Source organism: Bufo bufo, chromosome 5, assembly GCF_905171765.1.
Source record: "Bufo bufo chromosome 5, aBufBuf1.1, whole genome shotgun sequence".
NCBI classification, from domain to species: domain Eukaryota; kingdom Metazoa; phylum Chordata; class Amphibia; order Anura; family Bufonidae; genus Bufo; species Bufo bufo.
In genome coordinates this window covers 115,591,017-115,610,903 of record NC_053393.1, presented here as the reverse complement: position 1 = coordinate 115,610,903, position 19,887 = coordinate 115,591,017, and the positions used below count along the sequence as shown (strand labels likewise).

The 19,887-nt window shown below is 43.7% G+C and overlaps 1 protein-coding gene across 1 annotated transcript in view; it reads right to left on the bottom strand.

The window, feature by feature from the left end:
* XKR9 (XK related 9) overlaps positions 1-16,883 on the bottom strand; it is a 42,134-nt gene extending 25,251 nt beyond the window's left edge. The window contains exons 1-2 of the mRNA XM_040432809.1: positions 16,800-16,883; positions 215-725 (exon numbers count right to left, since the gene is read on the bottom strand). Of these exons, the coding sequence (XP_040288743.1) occupies positions 215-486 (272 nt within the window). The 5' untranslated portion in view covers positions 487-725; positions 16,800-16,883. The remainder of the gene's footprint in view (positions 1-214; positions 726-16,799) is intronic.
* Positions 16,884-19,887: the final 3,004 nt, after the last annotated feature.

The window sequence follows — 19,887 nt, the reverse complement described above, 5'->3', positions numbered from 1 at the left end:
ACCTTGTTGAATCAATGCCACGTAGAATTAAGGCAGTTCTGAAGGCAAAAGGGGGTCCAACACCGTATTAGTATGGTGTTCCTAATAATTCTTTAGGTGAGTGTATATGTATATGTGTATATATATATATATATATATATATATATACTGCTGTTATACAATGAGCATAGGCACTAATGTAAAACCATTCCTCCTTTACAGAGGCTGGACTTACCTGAGCAAGGTTCCTGCCAGAAAAAGATGAATAATAATGACAAGTTTCATACTTCCATGACTGTCCTCAGCACAATCATCTTCAAACCATGAGTAACTAAATGCTTGTACTATTAGTGTGGACAAAAGAACAAAAAATAAGGTTAACAGTCCAAAAAGATAAAGCTCTTGCTGAAAGTATTTGACTGAAATCCACAAATCTACTCCAATGTCAAAGAGGAAGGAGAAAATCCCAAAGACAGTCATAATAAAATTCCATTTTGTGAAGCTCATCCTCCAGAGTCCTGATGGGATTGTGTACTACATCAATGATTTCTAATCTTCACATCACAGACGTCATAAAATTTTACAGTCATTATTCATAATTTTAAAAAGTTAATGTTTGGTAAAATATATATTTGTATTTTATTAGTAGTTCATGTTTTTATACTAGAAGTAGGTAAAGAATGTTCTGGTGATAATTCATCATTCTCAGTTCTTGAATTTTTGCAGCCGTTGATAAATCGACATTCCTGAAATATAAGAAAAAACTTATTATAGTAAGAAATAACTAAACCTCACACATTCATGGGTTTCATTTATCAAAGCTGTATAGCAAAAAATGTATCTTTTTGCCCATAATAACTATGGATGAGCTAATCGACTTCGGATGAAACATCCGAAGACGATTCTCAGAAAATTTTGTTCTAATAGTGAACGGAGCAGGAGCTCCGTACAGTATTAGAATGTATTGGCTCCGATGAGTCGAAGTTATTGCTTTGCGAAGTCTCGCGAGACTTCGCAATAACTTTATAAATTAATTTTTACTGTAAAAAAAACATTTCCCGAACTCAGGTTTGGTTCCAAGTGGTACCTTGAAACCGAACCCGAGTTCGGGAAATGTTTTTTTACAGTACAAATTAATTTATGAAGTTATTGGGTGAAGTCTTGCAAGACTTTGCGAAGCAATAACTCCGGCTCATCGGAGCCAATACATTCTAATACTGTATGGAGCTCCTGCTCCGTTCAGTATTAGAACCAAATTTTATGCGAATCGACTTTGGATGTTTCTTCCGAAGTCGATTCGCTCATCCCTAATAACAACTAATCAGAACTCAGCTTAAATTTCTTAAATGCCCCTGAATCAATCGAAACTGAGTTCAGATTGGTTACTTTGGGCACATACACCAGTTGTGGCAGTTCTCAACCACAAATACTTTTTGTTAGATTTTCATTTGCAAATTACTTTGAGTTGGATTAAATAGTGTATCCAACCACTGCCAGAGCTAACAGGGGTCAATTCACCAGCAATATCACCATAATCTACTGGGTGAACATGCAGTGTTACTTTTAATTATGCTGTCAATGAAACAAGATCTCCAGTAAAATAATAGTTGTACTCTAAGGTGTAAACCAGGGGCGTAGCTATAGGGGGGGCAGAGGAAGCAGTCGTTACCGGGCCCAGGAGCCTGAGGGGGCTCAAAGACCCTTGTGCCACATAAAAAGACATCAGTATTATGCCTCATGCAGACGTCCGTGTCAGTTTTGGATCAGTGGTAACAAGGACCGTGTTCAATCCGTGTTTTCTCCCGTGACAGATGGGTCCGTGGGTCTGTTTCTGAACAGCTGAAAAATAATTTTCAAGGCATCTCTTCCTAATGATCCGTGAAACACGGATGCAACACGGATGGCCTCAATGCAACACGGATGGCCTCAATGCAACACGGATGGCCTCCGTGTTGCATCCGTGGTTTTCACGGACCCATAGACTATAATGGACGTGATGGATCCGTGAACACGGACAAAATAGAGCATGCATCCGTGCTCAAAACACTGACCCACGGACCGTGCTAAAACACTGATGTCTGAATACAAAGATTTAAATGAATGGGGACGTGTGCTGTCCGTGGAGAACACGTACAGCACACGTCCGTGAAACACTGACGTGTGAACGAGGCTTTATAGAAGGGGTTATGTCAAGAATTTGGCATGGGGGGCACGTTTCAATTTTTGCCTCAGGCAACACGAAGGCCATGTGCTTTCCTGCCCCTGGCCACAAAGCACTGAGGGAAGGGGGGCCCAAGCTGAACTCTTGCACAGGGCCTCTGAATGAGATGCATAAAAAGATACCAAAAATACATAAAGTTAAGACCAGGATACACGGTGGTGTCCACCAACTTGTGACTACAATGGCTCTTACAGGGTCAACCCCTATTGGGAAACCTATAGTAACCCAAGCCCATTATCCTGACCTACCGTGTTGCTCCAAAGTGCTCATCAGCGTATATGGGACAGAGGGCCGTGCTATAGAAAGCTGGACTGGTAAGTTAAAGGGGTTTTCAAGGTTCATGATGGCGATGACCTATTCTTAGGTACAGTCAATATCTGATCCAATCAGCTGTTCCCTGAATGGAGCCGGAAGCACAGTTCTGTTCAAAATGCAGTGGCCGTGCTGGGTTACAGCAGCTTGGCTCCCATTCATTTGAATAGGACAGCAATTTGATAGCAAAATCAGAAGTCTGGAAAACCCCTTTAATGCTCACTCCAGCACAGGTAGGAGCAGTGTAAGTCTGCTGCATATGGCAGTAGCTGCTTACCTGTCCCATGCTTGTCACTGCCTCCTTCCACATGCCGGACAGAATGAACTCATCGCTCTGCATCGATGAAGCTGTGGGAGCCAGGAGATGGAGGAAGTATCCCTGGTAATATTAATGGTAGGTGTGGTGCCTAGTCCCCCAACGCTGACCCAACAACACTCATGTAGATGCCTGGGGCACTCTTTCCTATGTTGCAGGTTGGTGGGTTCTGCTGTGTCCTCTGGTCTTAATTTTGTAAATTTTTGGTGTCTGTTTATTCCTCTCATTCAGCAACAGAAGGTTCAGGGGGCAACTGCTGTTTTTTTGATTGTCTTGCTTCATTTGATAGCATAATTAACCCGTAGGATACCAGAGATTTTTTCGTTTTCATTTTTCTTCCCTATCTTCCTTGACCAATAACATTTTTATATTTCCGTTCACATAGCTGTATGAGGGCTTATTTTTTGCGGGACAAGTTGTCCTCCACCGTTTTATGGCTTTTGTTCGGCGTTCTCCGGCGTTCTGTTTGAGGCAAAACTGACCCATGCCCTTCATTCTCTGGGTCAGTATGATTACAACGTTACCCCATATGTATAAATAGTGTAAAAATAAATTTAAACTTTGAAAAAAAAAAACGTTTTTTTTACATCATCATATTCTGACCCCCATAACTTTTTTTTATAGTTATATCTACTGAGCTGTGTGGGGGCTCACGTTTTGCAGGACAATAGTTAGTTTTTATTGATACCATTTTGTTACATTTTTTGGGTAAAAGCAATGAAAAATGCCAAATTTGCCATTTTGACCCTTTTTTCCGTTATGCCATTCGCCGTATTGGAAAAATATTTTTATATTTTAATAGTACGGGCGTTTTTGGTCGTGGTGATACCCATGATGTTTATATTTTTTGTTATTTAGGTATTTATTTTTTTATTATATGGAAAGGGGGAGATTTAAACTTTTATATTTATTTTTATATATTTTAAACTTTTTTGGAATGATTTTGAAGCTTGTATTTGAGCCTACAAATCATAGGCGTCGTTACAGGGGGCAATTGCCCGTGCCCCCCGCTGATTCCCCTTTAAAACGCTGGCCGCCGCCGTTAGTACAGTGGCGATCTGTCCAGGGCCGTCTTTAAAGGGAGTCTGTCAGCACATTTACCCCTTTTTAACAGTTCCCATAGCGCTGTAGCCGCAACACAGATGATTTAAAACGGTACATTTATATGCTTTTCTGGACTTGTAAAACTGCCAAAAACGAACTTTGATGCATATGTAAATGAGGGCTCGCAAGTGCCCAGGGGCGGCATCCACCGCGTTGGTGCCCAGGCATCTCTGCCTCTTCGGCTCTTATCCCCGCCCAGCCTCTTCCTCTGCCCGCCCATCTGTTTTCTCTCCCCCTCAGCGAGATCCCGCGCCTGTGCGCTGACTTCCTTGGCCGGGGCATGCGCACTGCGATGCCCATTGCTGACACGACATCGCAGTAGCTTATGCGCATGCGCAGGCTAACGGATCATACAGAGAGGTAAATTTATCTGTATGATCCGTTAGCCGGCGCATGCGCATAAGCTACTGCGATGCCGTACCAGCAATGGGCATCGCAGTGTGCATGCCCCGGCCAAGGAAGTCAGCGCGTAGGCGCGGCATCTCGCTGAGGGGGAGAGAAAACAGATGGGCGGGGCAAAAGGGGCAGCTGCCCCGGGCCCAGTTGCTCCTGGGGGGCCCAAGGCAGCTGCCTCTTGAGCTCTGCTGGCCACTGGTGACATGGGGGCGGCAGCAGGGCACAGGGAGATGAGCGCTTATCTCCATAGTCATCTGTATCGCCGTCCTCAGGACAGATGGAAGTGCTGCGATGGGGCAGGGGAGAGAAAGGCATCTCCCTTCCCTGTTCCTCTGATAGGCTGCAGGCACTAGGCCTGCAGTCTATCAGAGGCCGATGCAGGCTGCGCGATGACGTCATCGTGCTGCCTGAGCCGTACAGCGCAGGACACAGGCCTGCATCGCATCGCTGCCAGCCTGATGGAGGTAAGTATAAGTGTTTATATTTTTTTTATATGGTGCTACTACTGGCACATAATTGGGGGGCATCTGTGGGGGCACCATTTACTGGCACATGATTAGGAGGCATCTATGGGGCACTTGTTACTAGCACATGATTGGGGTACATCTATGGGGGAACTTGTTACTGGCACATGATTGGGGGGCATCTATGGGGGCACTTGTTACTGGCACATTATTGGGGGGCATCTATGGGGGCACATCTTACTGGCACTTTATTGGGGGCACTTACTGGCACATTGGTGGCACTTTTTACTGGCACATTATTGGGTGGCACTATGGGGGCACTTCTTACTGGCACATTATTGGGGGCACTATGGGGGCATCTACTGAGGCCACAAAGAAGGGGCATTTTATATGGGGGAAGAGGGGAGAGGAACACTATGGGGGCTTCTACTGAGGAACACTATATGGGGCACATTATGATGGGTACTATGGGGAAGGGGAGAGAGGAGTACTTTGGGCTTATCTATGGGGGGCACTAAGAAGGGGTATTTTATACTTGCCAATTATGGGGGACACTGGGGGCATCTACTGGGGCACTATATAGGGGTATTTTATACTATCACATTATGGGGGGACTATGGGGACATTAGCTCAACTGGGGGCATTACAAGGGGGTATTTTTTGCACTGGCACATTATAAGGAGAATTATTACTACTGGGGGGCATTATGATGGGCTTTATTACTACTGGGGGTCTATGGGGAATATGATTACTAGTATGGGCACTATGGGAGCATTATTACTTCTGGGGCACAGTGGGGACATGTTGGGGGGACTGTAGGAGCACTATGACTACCATGTGTGCTCTAGCAGAGAATTATTCCTATTGGTGCGACTTTTGGGAGCACTATTACTGTGGGGGCTTACCACAATAAGTTTTAGGGGACGTTGTGTTTACACTTAGTGTCAGGGGCACTATTTGCTGGGCGCAGTTATTTTAGGGCACTGTGTGCCAATAATTATTGAAGGGCACTATCTGCGGAGTACTACTATTATCAGGGGGTTTATCTGTTTCTGCAGTTTAGTATTGGGGAGCACAGCGACACAGTATTCGGGGTAGCAGAATGATTTATCCAGAAGATAGGAGGATGATGGAAAAGTAGTAAACTAAGATGTTGTTTGTCAAACTGCAGAGACGAGAAATGGCTGAAAATGGTGGTCTGGTCTGAAGGGAGAAGATGAGGAAAGAGAACATTTACATCAAAGAGATGTCACTGGATGTAAGAGGTGTGTGGCTCTGTATTACCCTGTATGGAGGGGTGGATGGAGGGGTTAGTAGTACAGTACTATCTGCACATTGTAAAAAAATAAAATAAGTAATGTGCAAAATACTATACAGTCAGGTCCATAAATATTGGGACATTGACACAATTCTAAAATTTTTGCCTCTATACACCACCACAATGGATTTAAAATGAAACAAACAAGATGTGCTTTAACTGCAGACTGTCAGCTTTAATTTGAGGGTATTTACATCCAAATCAGGTGAACGGTGTAGGAATTACAACAGTTGAAGAGTTTGGAAAAGTCAGGAGAAGTGAACAAGGATAGGCGAACATAGCTGATTTGAAAAAAATTCTCCAATTCAGCTCACTTTCCTATTCAGTTATGTTGTCCTAGATTGTTCCCTTCTCCAAACTCTTAACCCTTTTGTGAATAAGCCTGTGGGCGTCTGTTCATTGGTCTTTTTTAGTGACATGTTTAACATATGGGATTATTTACACAGCCCTGGTGTTTGCTGAAACTGCTTTAAACTATAAAGAAAAGTTTTCGAGAGTGTTTCTCTTTCTCAGGTATGAAGCAATACCGAGGAAGAAAGGAAAACTCTTGAAAGCTGGTCTTTTAAGTATTAGGTTAGTACAATAAAAAGGTATCCCTGCATACCGCAATACTCTCATATTTTGTAATCTTATTTTTATATACTTATTTAATTTTTTTCAGTAGTATGATTAAGTGATAAAAATTATTACTGCCCCCTCATTTTTGACTGTGGTATCTTATGTGCCCCCCTATATATTGTTTAATTTTAAATTTTGAACAATCATGTATTTTTAAAATGAATTTGTTACTGTCTATTGCTCCTTTCTTTTGTTGGCCTGCCACCTGGTGGCCAAAATAAGAGTTGAAGTTCGAATGCTCTCAGCCTCCTGCGAGGCTGAGCACCTTCAAATCAATTACCGGCATCCTCACTGGCCACGGAGGATGCCCGTAACACCCCCGGAAGCGCGAGCGTCCGGGTTTGTGACCATTTAGATCACTTGATTATGGAATCTAAAGGCTTTAATTACTGCAATCGGCATTATTGCCGGTAGCGAAAAGGTTGAAAGTTACGTATTTTTGCATGTTGACCTTCTGAATTATTTCATTGGGATAAATGACATTCCTGATGAGGTAGCCAAATATGCACGCTATGGAGTATTTGGGGCTAAAAGTAATTGGACAATTGATCATTAGTCTATGATTTGCTTTTAGAGTATGGTAGAAACATTCATTCACTGGTTATAAACGATCCTGTAGATCCAGCACTCAATGGTTTCAGTTTAAGGCTACATGCACACGACCGTGCCGTTTTTTGCGGTCCACAAACCGCGGATCCGTAAAAAACGGAAGCCGCCCGCGTGCCTTCCGCAATTTGCGGAACGGAAGGCCATTGATATAACTGCCTATTCTTGTCCGTTTTGCGGACAAGAATAGGACATGTTGGGTTTTTTTTTGCGGGGCCGCGGAACGGAGCAACGGATGCGGACAGCACACGGAGTGCTGTCCGCATCTTTTGAGGCCCCATTGAAGTGAATGGGTCCCCAAACGGCGGCTCGGATGCGAACCCAAAAAACGGACGTGTGCATGAGGCCTAATGCAGTTTTTAGAAAATGTTTGTCATTGTTAGGGCTTGAAGGTGAGCATTATTCATCTCATTCCTTTCGGATTGGCGCAGCAACTGAAGAGTCTAGGATGGGTTTGGATAATGCTTTAATTAAAAAAATTGGAAGATGGGATTCTGACCGATATAAGTCATATATCAGGCCTAATTTAGTTTTACTGTAATTTAATTTTCTTTCAGGTTCCGAACAGATCAATGTTTGGATTTTCGGGCATTCCTTTGTTTTTTGGGCAGAGAAGAGGGCTTCAACTCGTAACTATGGTCAGCAATTGTTTTTTGATATCCCATCAGTTAATATTTATTTGTTAGGATTTAGAGGGTTGAAGTGGAATCAAGTAATTCAGATTATTAAAGGTGAGTTATATGCTCGGCTTCCTCCCCAGGTCATTATTTTCCACGCAGGAGGTAATGATTTGGGAAAAAAGAAAACATTAGAGTTTTTAGCAGAGATGAGTATTGCACTAATGGACTTGAGTTAATATTGGTGGGAATTTTAATGGTTTAATAAAGACCGCGGACATTTTTATCCACATTAGTAGTCTGTTGTATTTATTATAATTGTAAGGTTTAAATTGTCGAGTATGGCACCATGAAAGAGGCAGTGCCAGTAATTCGGCATTTGCCCCTCATGGTGTTATTGAGACATATGTTGTGTCCTTTTGGTGGCCATGTGTCTCTTTGGTGGCCATGTGTGGCTGAGGGACAGGCAACAGAGGGTTGTAGTGAATGGAGTATATTCAGACCAAGGTCTTGTTACCAGTGGGGTACCTCAGGGATCTGTTCTGGGACCCATATTGTTTAATATCTTTATCAGCGAAATTGCAGAAGGCCTCGATGGTAAGGTGTGTCTTTTTGCTGATGACACAAAGATTTGTAACAGGGTTGATGTTCCTGGAGGGATACACCAAATGGAAAAGGATTTAGGAAAACTAGAGGAATGGTCAAAAATCTGGCAACTAAAATTTAATGTGGATAAGTGCAAAATAATGCACCTGGGGTGTAAAAATCCAGGAGCAGAATATAAAATCAGTGATACAGTCCTAACCTCAGTATCGGAGGAAAGGGATTTAGGGGTCATTATTTCAGAAGACTTAAAGGTAGGCAGACAATGTCATAGAGCAGCAGGAAATGCTAGCAGAATGCTTGGGTGTATAGGGAGAGGCATTACCAGTAGAAAGAGGGAGGTGCTCATGCCGCTCTACAGAGCACTAGTGAGACCTCATTTGGAGTATTGTGCTCAGTACTGGAGACCATATCTCCAGAAGGATATTGATACTTTGGAGAGAGTTCAGAGAAGAGCTACTAAACTAGTACATGGATTGCAGGATAAAACTTACCAGGAAAGATTAAAGGACCTTAACATGTATAGCTTGGAAGAAAGACGAGACAGAGGGGATATGATAGAAACTTTTAAATACATAAAGGGAATCAACAAGGTAAAAGAGGAGAGAATATTTAAAAGAAGAAAAACTGCTACAAGAGGACATAGTTTTAAATTAGAGGGGCAAAGGTTTAAAAGTAATATCAGGAAGTATTACTTTACTGAGAGAGTAGTGGATGCATGGAATAGCCTTACTGCAGAAGTGGTAGCTGCAAATACAGTGAAGGAGTTTAAGCATGCATGGGATAGGCATAAGGCCATCATTCATATAAGATAGGGCCAGGGGCTATTCATAGTATTCAGTATATTGGGCAGACTAGATGGGCCAAATGGTTCTTATCTGCCAACACATTCTATGTTTCTATGTTTCTTCCCCCCCGCCCCCCTCTTTCTCTCCTTTTCCCGCCATTTATTTCTCCTCAGGTAAACCTGAAATGTTAGCCGGCAACTGAAGTAAAAGGTGATTGGCAGAAAGGGTTGCGGTCCAGTTGCTGGGCAAAGGACTATTTTTAGCTGGACAATGGATTGGTCAAGGGAAAGTTTCGGCGGGAAGCACGAGTATTTATAGAGGTCACTCACCGTTAGAAGCTCTGTCAGCGGCTGAAGATAGAAGAAAGAAGAACGTGTCCCGCCCTCCCATGGCTTTAGTCGCGGTCTTTTAATAAGGGGGGGGGGGGGGGGGGGGGGGTTAGTCGCTCAGCCTTACTGGGTGGTTTCTTTTTAGTTTATATTTATAGAGATGTCTGGAGGTGTATAAACTCCAATTTAACCACCTCCGGACCGCTGTACGCACAGACGCGTCCTGGAGGTGGTTGATTGATTCCGAGTGGACGCGCCGGCGCGTCCTCTCGCGATGGCCGAGATTTCCTGTGAACGCGCGCACACAGGCGCGCGCGCTCACAGGAACGGAAGGTAAGAAAGTGGATCTCCAGCCTGCCAGCAGCGATCGTTCGCTGGCAGGCTGGAGATGTGATTTTTTTAACCCCTAACAGGTATATTAGACGCTGTTTTGATAACAGCGTCTAATATACCTGCTACCTGGTCCTCTGGTGGTCCCCTTTGTTTGGATCGACCACCAGAGGACACAGGTAGCTCAGTAATATGTTGCACCAAGCACCACACTACACTACACCCCCCCCCTGTCACTTATTAACCCCTTATTCACCCTTGATCACCCCTGATCACCCCATATAGACTCCCTGATCACCCCATATAGACTCCCTGATCACCCCCCTGTCATTGATTACCCCCCTGTCATTGATCACACCCCTGTAAAGCTCCATTTAGACGTCCGCATGATTTTTACGGATCCACTGATAGATGGATCGGATCCGCAAAACGCACACGGACGTCTGAATGGAGCCTTACAGGGGCATGATCAATGACTGTGGTGATCACCCCATATAGACTCCCTGATCACCCCCCTGTCATTGATTACCCCCCTGTCATTGATCACACCCCTGTAAAGCTCCATTCAGACGTCCGCATGATTTTTACGGATCCACTGATAGATGGATCGGATCCGCAAAACGCACACGGACGTCTGAATGGAACCTTACAGGGGCATGATCAATGACTGTGGTGATCACCCCATATAGACTCCCTGATCACCCCCCTGTCATTGATCAACCCCCTGTAAAGCTCTATTCAGACGTCCGCATGATTTTTACGGATCCACTGATAGATGGATCGGATCCGCAAAACGCACACGGACGTCTGAATGGAGCCTTACAGGGGCATGATCAATGACTGTGGTGATCACCCCATATAGACTCCCTGATCACCCCCCTGTCATTGATTACCCCCCCTGTCATTGATCACACCCCTGTAAAGCCCCATTCAGACGTCCGCATGATTTTTACGGATCCACTGATAGATGGATCGGATCCGCAAAACGCACACGGACGTCTGAATGGAGCCTTACAGGGGCATGATCAATGACTGTGGTGATCACCCCATATAGACTCCCTGATCACCCCCCTGTCACTGATTACCCCCCTGTCACTGATTACCCCCCTGTCATTGATCACCCCCCCTGTCATTGATCACCCCTCTGTAAGGCTCCATTCAGACATTTTTTGGCCCAAGTTAGCGGAATTTTTTTTTTTTTTCTTACAAAGTCTCATATTCCACTAACTTGCGTCAAAAAATTAAATCTCACATGAACTCACCATACCCCTCACGGAATCCAAATGCGTAAAAATTTTTAGACATTTATATTCCAGACTTCTTCTCACGCTTTAGGGCCCCTAGAATGCCAGGGCAGTATAAATACCCCACATGTGACCCCATTTCGGAAAGAAGACACCCCCAGGTATTCCGTGAGGGGCATATTGAGTCCATGAAAGATTGAAATTTTTGTCCCAAGTTAGCGGTAAGGGAGACTTTGTGAGAAAAAAATAAATAAAATCAATTTCCGCTAACTTGTGCCAAAAAAAAATAATTTCTATGAACTCGCCATGCCCCTCATTGAATACCTTGGGGTGTCTTCTTTCCAAAATGGGGTCACATGTGGGGTATTTATACTGCCCTGGCATTCTAGGGGCCCTAAAGCGTGAAAAGAAGTCTGGGATCCAAATGTCTAAAAATGCCCTCATAAAAGGAATGTGGGCCCCTTTGCGCATTTAGGCTCCAAAAAAGTGTCACACATCTGGTATCGCCGTACTCAGGAGAAGTTGGGGAATGTGTTTTGGGGTGTCATTTTACATATACCCATGCTGGGTGAGAGAAATATCTTGGCAAAAGACAACTTTTCCCATTTTTTTTATACAAAGTTGGCATTTGACCAAGATATTTATCTCACCCAGCATGGGTATATGTAAAATGACACCCCAAAACACATTCCCCAACTTCTCCCGAGTACGGAGATACCACATGTGTGGCACTTTTTTGCAGCCTAGGTGGGCAAAGGGGCCCACTTTACAAAGAGCACCTTTCGGATTTCACAGGTCATTTACCTACTTACCAAACATTAGGGCCCCTGGAAAATGCCAGGGCAGTATAACCCCACAAGTGACCCCATTTTGGAAAGAAGACACCCCAAGGTATTCCGTGAGGGGCATGGCGAGTTCCTAGAATTTTTTATTTTTTGTCACAAGTTAGTGGAAAATGATGATTTTTTTTTTATTTATTTTTTTCTTACAAAGTCTCATATTCCACTAACTTGTGACAAAAAATAAAAACTTCCATGAACTCACTATGCCCATCAGCGAATACCTTGGGGTGTCTTCTTTCCAAAATGGGGTCACTTGTGGGGTAGTTATACTGCCCTGGCATTCTAGGGGCCCAAATGTGTGGTAAGGAGTTTGAAATCAAATTCTGTAAAAAATGACCAGTGAAATCCGAAAGGTGCTCTTTGGAATATGGGCCCCTTTGCCCACCTAGGCTGCAAAAAAGTGTCACACATCTGGTATCTCTGTATTCAGGAGAAGTTGAGGAATGTGTTTTGGGGTGTCTTTTTACATATACCCATGCTGGGTGAGATAAATATCTTGGTCAAATGCCAACTTTGTATAAAAAAATGGGAAAAGTTGTCTTTTGCCAAGATATTTCTCTCACCCAGCATGGGTATATGTAAAATGACACCCCAAAACACATTCCCCAACTTCTCCTGAGTACGGAGATACCAGATGTGTGACACTTTTTTGCAGCCTAGGTGGGCAAAGGGGCCCATATTCCAAAGAGCACCTTTCGGATTTCACTGGTCATTTTTTACAGAATTTGATTTCAAACTCCTTACCACACATTTGGGCCCCTAGAATGCCAGGGCAGTATAACTACCCCACAAGTGACCCCATTTTGGAAAGAAGACACCCCAAGGTGTTCGTTTATGGGCATAGTGAGTTCATGGAAGTTTTTATTTTTTGTCACAAGTTAGTGGAATATGAGACTTTGTAAGAAAAAAATAAATTAAAAAAAAATCATCATTTTCCACTAACTTGTGACAAAAAATAAAAAATTCTAGGAACTCGCCATGCCCCTCACGGAATACCTTGGGGTGTCTTCTTTCCAAAATGGGGTCACTTGTGGGGTAGTTATACTGCCCTGGCATTTTCCAGGGGCCCTAATGTGTGGTAAGTAGGTAAATGACCTGTGAAATCCGAAAGGTGCTCTTTGGAATGTGGGCCCCTTTGCCCACCTAGGCTGCAAAAAAGTGCCACACATGTGGTATTTCCGTACTCGGGAGAAGTTGGGGAATGTGTTTTGGGGTGTCATTTTACATATACCCATGCTGGGTGAGAGAAATATCTTGGCAAAAGACAACTTTTCCCATTTTTTTATACAAAGTTGGCATTTGACCAAGATATTTATCTCACCCAGCATGGGTATATGTAAAAAGACACCCCAAAACACATTCCTCAACTTCTCCTGAATACAGAGATACCAGATGTGTGACACTTTTTTGCAGCCTAGGTGGGCAAAGGGGCCCATATTCCAAAGAGCACCTTTCGGATTTCACTCGTCATTTTTTACAGAATTTGATTTCAAACTCCTTACCACACATTTGGGCCCCTAGAATGCCAGGGCAGTATAACTACCCCACAAGTGACCCCATTTTGGAAAGAAGAGACCCCAAGGTATTTCGTGATGGGCATAGTGAGTTCATAGAACTTTTTATTTTTTGTCACAAGTTAGTGGAATATGAGACTTTGTAAGAAAAAAAAAAAAAAAATCATCATTTTCCGCTAACTTGTGACAAAAAATAAAAAGTTCTATGAACTCACTATGCCCATCAGCGAATACCTTAGGGTGTGTACTTTCCGAAATGGGGTCATTTGTGGGGTGTTTGTACTGTCTGGGCATTGTAGAACCTCAGGAAACATGACAGGTGCTCAGAAAGTCAGAGCTGCTTCAAAAAGCGGAAATTCACATTTTTGTACCATAGTTTGTAAACGCTATAACTTTTACCCAAACCATTTTTTTTTTACCCAAACATTTTTTTTTATCAAAGACATGTAGAACAATAAATTTAGAGCAAAATTTATATATGGATCTCGTTTTTTTTGCAAAATTTTACAACTGAAAGTGAAAAATGTCATTTTTTTGCAAAAAAATCGTTAAATTTCGATTAATAACAAAAAAAGTAAAAATGTCAGCAGCAATGAAATACCACCAAATGAAAGCTCTATTAGTGAGAAGAAAAGGAGGTAAAATTCATTTGGGTGGTAAGTTGCATGACCGATCAATAAACGGTGAAAGTAGTGTAGGTCAGAAGTGTAAAAAGTGGCCTGGTCTTTCAGGGTGTTTAAGCACTGGGGGCTGAGGTGGTTAAATGTGCCTGTTTTCCATCTACAGGCCACATTTAGGTGCACCTGTGAGGCCTGGGCCTTGTCAGCCAGTCTTGAGTGGGACTCGCAGACTCCTCCCTCCTCCCATTGCAAGCATGGCTACATGGGGGGGGTAACTGGTGAGTTGTTTGTGAGTCGGCCTCATGCTCCTGTAATTTGCCCACTGGCTCCTGGTAGTGCCCATACGGCGCAGGTAGGAGAGTGTTAGGTCCCCGAGCTACTTGAGAAACCTTGGCGCGTTGCTCGGGCTCAGACCTGTCCTACACCGTAGGATATGTTGGCTAATCTCTCAATTTTAACATCAGTTTAAGGGTTTAGTAAGACCGCAGAGTGCACCTGTCTTTGCTATTATTTTGTTATATTTCTATATTGATTACCACATCCACATAATTGCTTTCTTGTGTAGGATGTCTATTGTGGTACTTGTGGTTCACTGCGGGAATCCTCCACCGTATGCATTTTTGCCGGGGATCATCATTAGCAACGGGCCACAAGTGCAGGATTTGCTCCCCTATATATATGCACAACTGCATGTGGGTTTGAGCATTTCCTGCTTGGTTAATGCCACGCCATTCTTTTCAGTTTGTATTTATCCACATTAGTAGTCTGTTGTATTTATTATAATTGTAAGGTTTAAATTGTCGAGTATGGCACCATGAAAGGGGCAGTGCCAGTAATTCGGCATTTGCCCCTCATGGTGTCATTGAGACATATGTTGTGTCCTTTTGGTGGCCATGTGTCTCTTCCCCCCCGCCCCCCTCTTTCTCTCCTTTTCCCGCCATTTATTTCTCCTCAGGTAAACCTGGAATGTTAGCCGGCAACTGAAGTAAAAGGTGATTGGCAGAAAGGGTTGCGGGCCAGTTGCTGGGCAAAGGACTATTTTTAGCTGGACAATGGATTGGTCAAGGGAAAGTTTCGGCGGGAAGCACGAGTATTTATAGAGGTCACTCACCATTAGAAGCTCTGTCAGCGGCTGAAGATAGAAGAAAGAAGAACGTGTCCCGCCCTCCCATGGCTTTAGTCACGGTCTTTTAATAAGGGGGGTGGGGGGGTTAGTCGCTCAGCCTTACTGGGTGGACTCTTGATGAGTAGTGAACTAATGGACTTGAGTTAATATTGGTGGAAATTTTAATGGTTTAATAATTTATGGAATTTTTATATTTATGGTTACCCCCCCCCCCCCCCAGTTTAATAAAGACCGCGGCCATTTTTATCCACATTAGTAGTCTGTTGTATTTATTATAATTGTAAGGTTTAAATTGTCGAGTATGGCACCATGCGGACAATAATAGGACATATTCTATTTTTGTGCGGAACGTGAATACGGAAACGGAATGCACACGGAGTACCTTCCGTTTTTTTTTGTGGACCTATTGAAATTAATGGTTCCGTATACGGTCCGCAAAAAAAAGCCAACGAGAAGATCACTGAAATATCAGGTCATTTTGTGTTAGGGGTATGTGTGATTAAATAATTATCATGGCAAGGAATGTCTTTGCAATTAACTGCAATTTATCTGCTCACTCTTTATAACAATCTAGAGTTAGGCCTCCTGCACACGAATGTAGGTGTCCCGTTGCCGTATTGCAGACCGCATATGCGGATCCGCAATAAACGGACACCGTTCCGTGTGCATTCCGCATCACGGATGCGGACCCATTCACATGCGGAACGGAAGCACGGAACGGAACCCTATGGAAGCACTACGGAGTGCTTCTGTGGGGTTCCATTCCGCAAAAAGATAGAACTTGCTCTATCTTTTTGCGGAATGGGTGGATCGTGGTCCCATTCAAGTTGAATGGGTCTGGATCCGTCCCGGAGGCCGCACAAACGTTCTCCGTACATTGGGGACTGCAAATTGCAGTACATAAGTTTGTGTGCAGGAGGCCTTAATGCCCATTTCCATCATAAAAACTGAAGCAGGCAACTTTGTGAAAACCAAAATGTGTCAGTCTCGACGGCCATGACTGGAAGATAGAAGAGGTGCCAAAAGGTGTCTAGCTACCAAGTAAAGCCCATAATGTTTGAAAGAAAAACGGTATAACTGCAAATTCCCCTTTTGCGCTTTGATGTGCCTATGGTGGGTGTGGTTCTTGGATTTAGTGTATCTTGGAGAGGACCCCTCTATTATCACAGCAATCCATAATAACAGGAATAAAAACCCAGCACAATATGGATTTTCATACAAAAACAGAATTTTTACTAGAACAAATTCTCTCCTACTACTTAAAAACGCTGCACATTTCCTTGGGGATTTTTCCGCCATGTGAAGGCACCTTACCTGTGTCTTGCATTACAGACACCATCCCTGTGCCTGAGGTTCCTGACCTCCTATTACATAAGTGGAGTTCATTGTTACTGGTGAGGTTCCAGCACATACAGTATATATCTGAAATGAAGCATCTAGAGTCGCTCTTACCTCGCAGATAATCTTATTTTGCAGAGAAGTGTAGGTGAGAAGGTAATGAATGCCTGAAGAGGTCTGACACTTAGGAGGAAGCAGCGACCACAATGAAGGAAGTGCTCTGTGGCCATGCCCAGGTTTCATTATGCATTCAGGGTTTCTCTGGTAACAAAGTATGTCAAAGGCTACACCTTTAAGATTACCGTAACTGGGAAAACCCACATCTCAGATGTCTGAGGATCTCATTGTGCACGCTGTGACGAGTAGATAGCATACGTTAGTATGTCCATGCTGCATACTTCACAAGCGCCATTCACTAAGGCCCCTTTCACATGGGCAAAAATTCCGCGCAGGTGCAATGAGTGAGGTGAACGCATTGCACCCGGACCCGCTTACTTCAATGGGGCTGTTCAGATGAGCGGTGATTTTCACGCATCACTTGTGCATTGCGTGAAAATCGCAGCATGTTCTATATTCTGCGTTTTTCTCGCAACGCAGGCCCCATGAATGGGGATGCGTGAAAATCGCAAGCATCCGCAAGCAAGTGCGGATGCAATGTGATTTTCACGCATGGTTGCTAAGGAGACGATGGGTGAGTTAACCGGGACCCCATTTACTTTATTATTTTCATTGTAACATGGTTATAATGGAAAATAATAGCATTCTTTAATTCAGAATGCTTAGTGAAAGGTCCACTGTGGGGTTAAAAAAATAAAATAAATATGTAACTCACTTGATTGCGCAGCCAGGCTCGTCTTCTTTCTTCTTCTTCTTGCAGGACCTGGCTGGAAAAGGACCTTCGATGACGTCATCGGCTCACCACGTGGTGAGCGCAATTAGGTCACCAAAGGTCCTTTTGCAGGTCCTGAAAGAAGAAGCAAGCAGACGATGTCCGCTGCGCGATCAATTAGGAACAGGTAAGTTAATTTCTTATATTTTTTAACCCCTCAATCTACATTTTACTAAACATTCTGTATAAAGAATGCTATTATTTTCCATTATAACCATGTTATAAGGGAAAATAATAAAATATACAGAACACCTAACCCAAACCCGAACTTCAGTGAAGAAGTCTGAGTTCAGGTCTGGGTACCACAGTCATCATGCGCGTGCAAAACGTATTGCACCCGCGCGATAAAAACTGAACATTGGAACGCAATTGCAGTCAAAACTTACTGCAATTGCGTACCTACTCGCACGATTTTCCATGATCACAGACGCAACGCATCCGGACATGCTCGTCTGCAAGGGGCCTAACAGAGCTGCGTCACTGCTGTGGTGTAATTGGAGCCAAAACTTTTATTTTATTGATTACCTTTTATTAAACAGGTTCTTTGAGACCAGAAACTCATGGTCAGGAAGCTGGGCAGGGTGCAAAAGCAACAAAAAAAAGAGAAAAAAAGCAAAAGACTCGCCTGTCACAAGTACCCCAGGTCCGGGATCCCACCTCCTGCCGCTTCCAGCCCCCCCCCCTGGATGTGGCAGAGATGAGGGCTTGACGTGGACCAGATTGTCCCTTACAGGCAAGTCTTTGGATAATCCCTTTAATTCATTTTGTGGAAATCGGGAAAAAAAATGCACCTGAGATATTTTTTTCTTATAAAGTTTGTGCTGTTCACATTTCAGTAAGTTAAAGTGTTGTTCCCATCTGGACATTTAGGCCACTCGCGTACGATATTTCTGTGCAGAAAACCCGCTCCGTAGTACAGTACCAGTAAAGTGTATGAGATTACACAAAGCTCATGTACACTTTGCAGATTTTTTCTGTGTGGATATTGACCCGCATTGCGGATATCCAAATCCTCAGCATGTCTATTATGTTTGCGGTTTTAGCTCCGAATTTCACTTTTTTCCAATGAAGGTTGAGATCGGCGGCAAAACGGCATTAAAAACTGCCATTAGAAATTTCTGTGCAGAAATGCACAGAAATCCGGAAAGAGATTTGTGCGGATCTCATGTGCGTTCACCAGCACTCGTGAATGCAAAAAAACACACATAAATTTGCACTATTTATTGTGGTTTTGGTGCACTTTTTTTGTGCGGATTTGATGCGGTGTTAATGCATAGAAAAGGGTGAAATGTGCACACAAAAAAACCCCATAAAAAATTGACATGCTGCAGATTTCAAAATCCACACAGCAGGTCAATATGTGCACCTAAGAAAAAAGCAAAGTGTACATTACATTAGACACATTTTCGCTTTTCACTTACATACGCAGTCCGCATTTTCCACAGACAGCACAAGTACCCATTACATTTAAAATGTTTGTTCACACATCAGTATTTTTAATGATTATGGGCCCGTGCAAAAAATCATGGGAGACATGCACTACTTTGCTCCGTGATGCGGACCTCAGATGCCCATTATAGTCTATGGGTCCATGAAAAAACATGCACATAACACGGAGGGCATCCGTGTTTGGTCTGTTTTTCTTACTGACCCCTGGTAGGACATGGAGATGTGAACGAGACCTTATGGCATACCCGCAGAATCAGCCATAAATGCCTGATAGGTGCAGGTCCAACTGCTGTGCAGCTCTCTCCATTCACTTCTATGAGAGTACTGAAAATAGTTGAGTATGCATACTCAGCTAGAAGTGACTGGAGTGAGCCATGTATAAAGTCACCTCTCCATTCACGGTGGCGATAGGGCTTTACGCTGTATGATGTCTGTCACATCTTTGGATGCTTTTTGGACTATTACACCGAATATTTGTGCTACATGGTGCTTCTTTTTGCACATATTGTCACATTTTACAGCACGCCCCTTGTCTAGACAGCAGCAGTGGTGGCAGCAGAAGCTTGGTAAGGGTGAGCAGGCAGACAGCGGTGGTGGCGTTAACAGAAACTTGGTAAGGATGAGCAGGCAGACAGTGGCAGCAGCAGAAGCTTGATAAGGGTGAGCAGGTAGACAGCGGCGGTGGCGGCAGCAGCAGACGCTTGGTAAGGGTGAGCAGGCAGATAGCAGCTGTGGTGGCAGTAGAAGCTTGGTAATGGTGAGCAGGTAGACAGTGGCGGCAACAGAAGCTTGGTAAGGGTGAGCAGGCAGACAGTGGCGGTGGCGATAGCAGAAGCTTGGTAAGGGTGAGCAGGCAGACAGCGG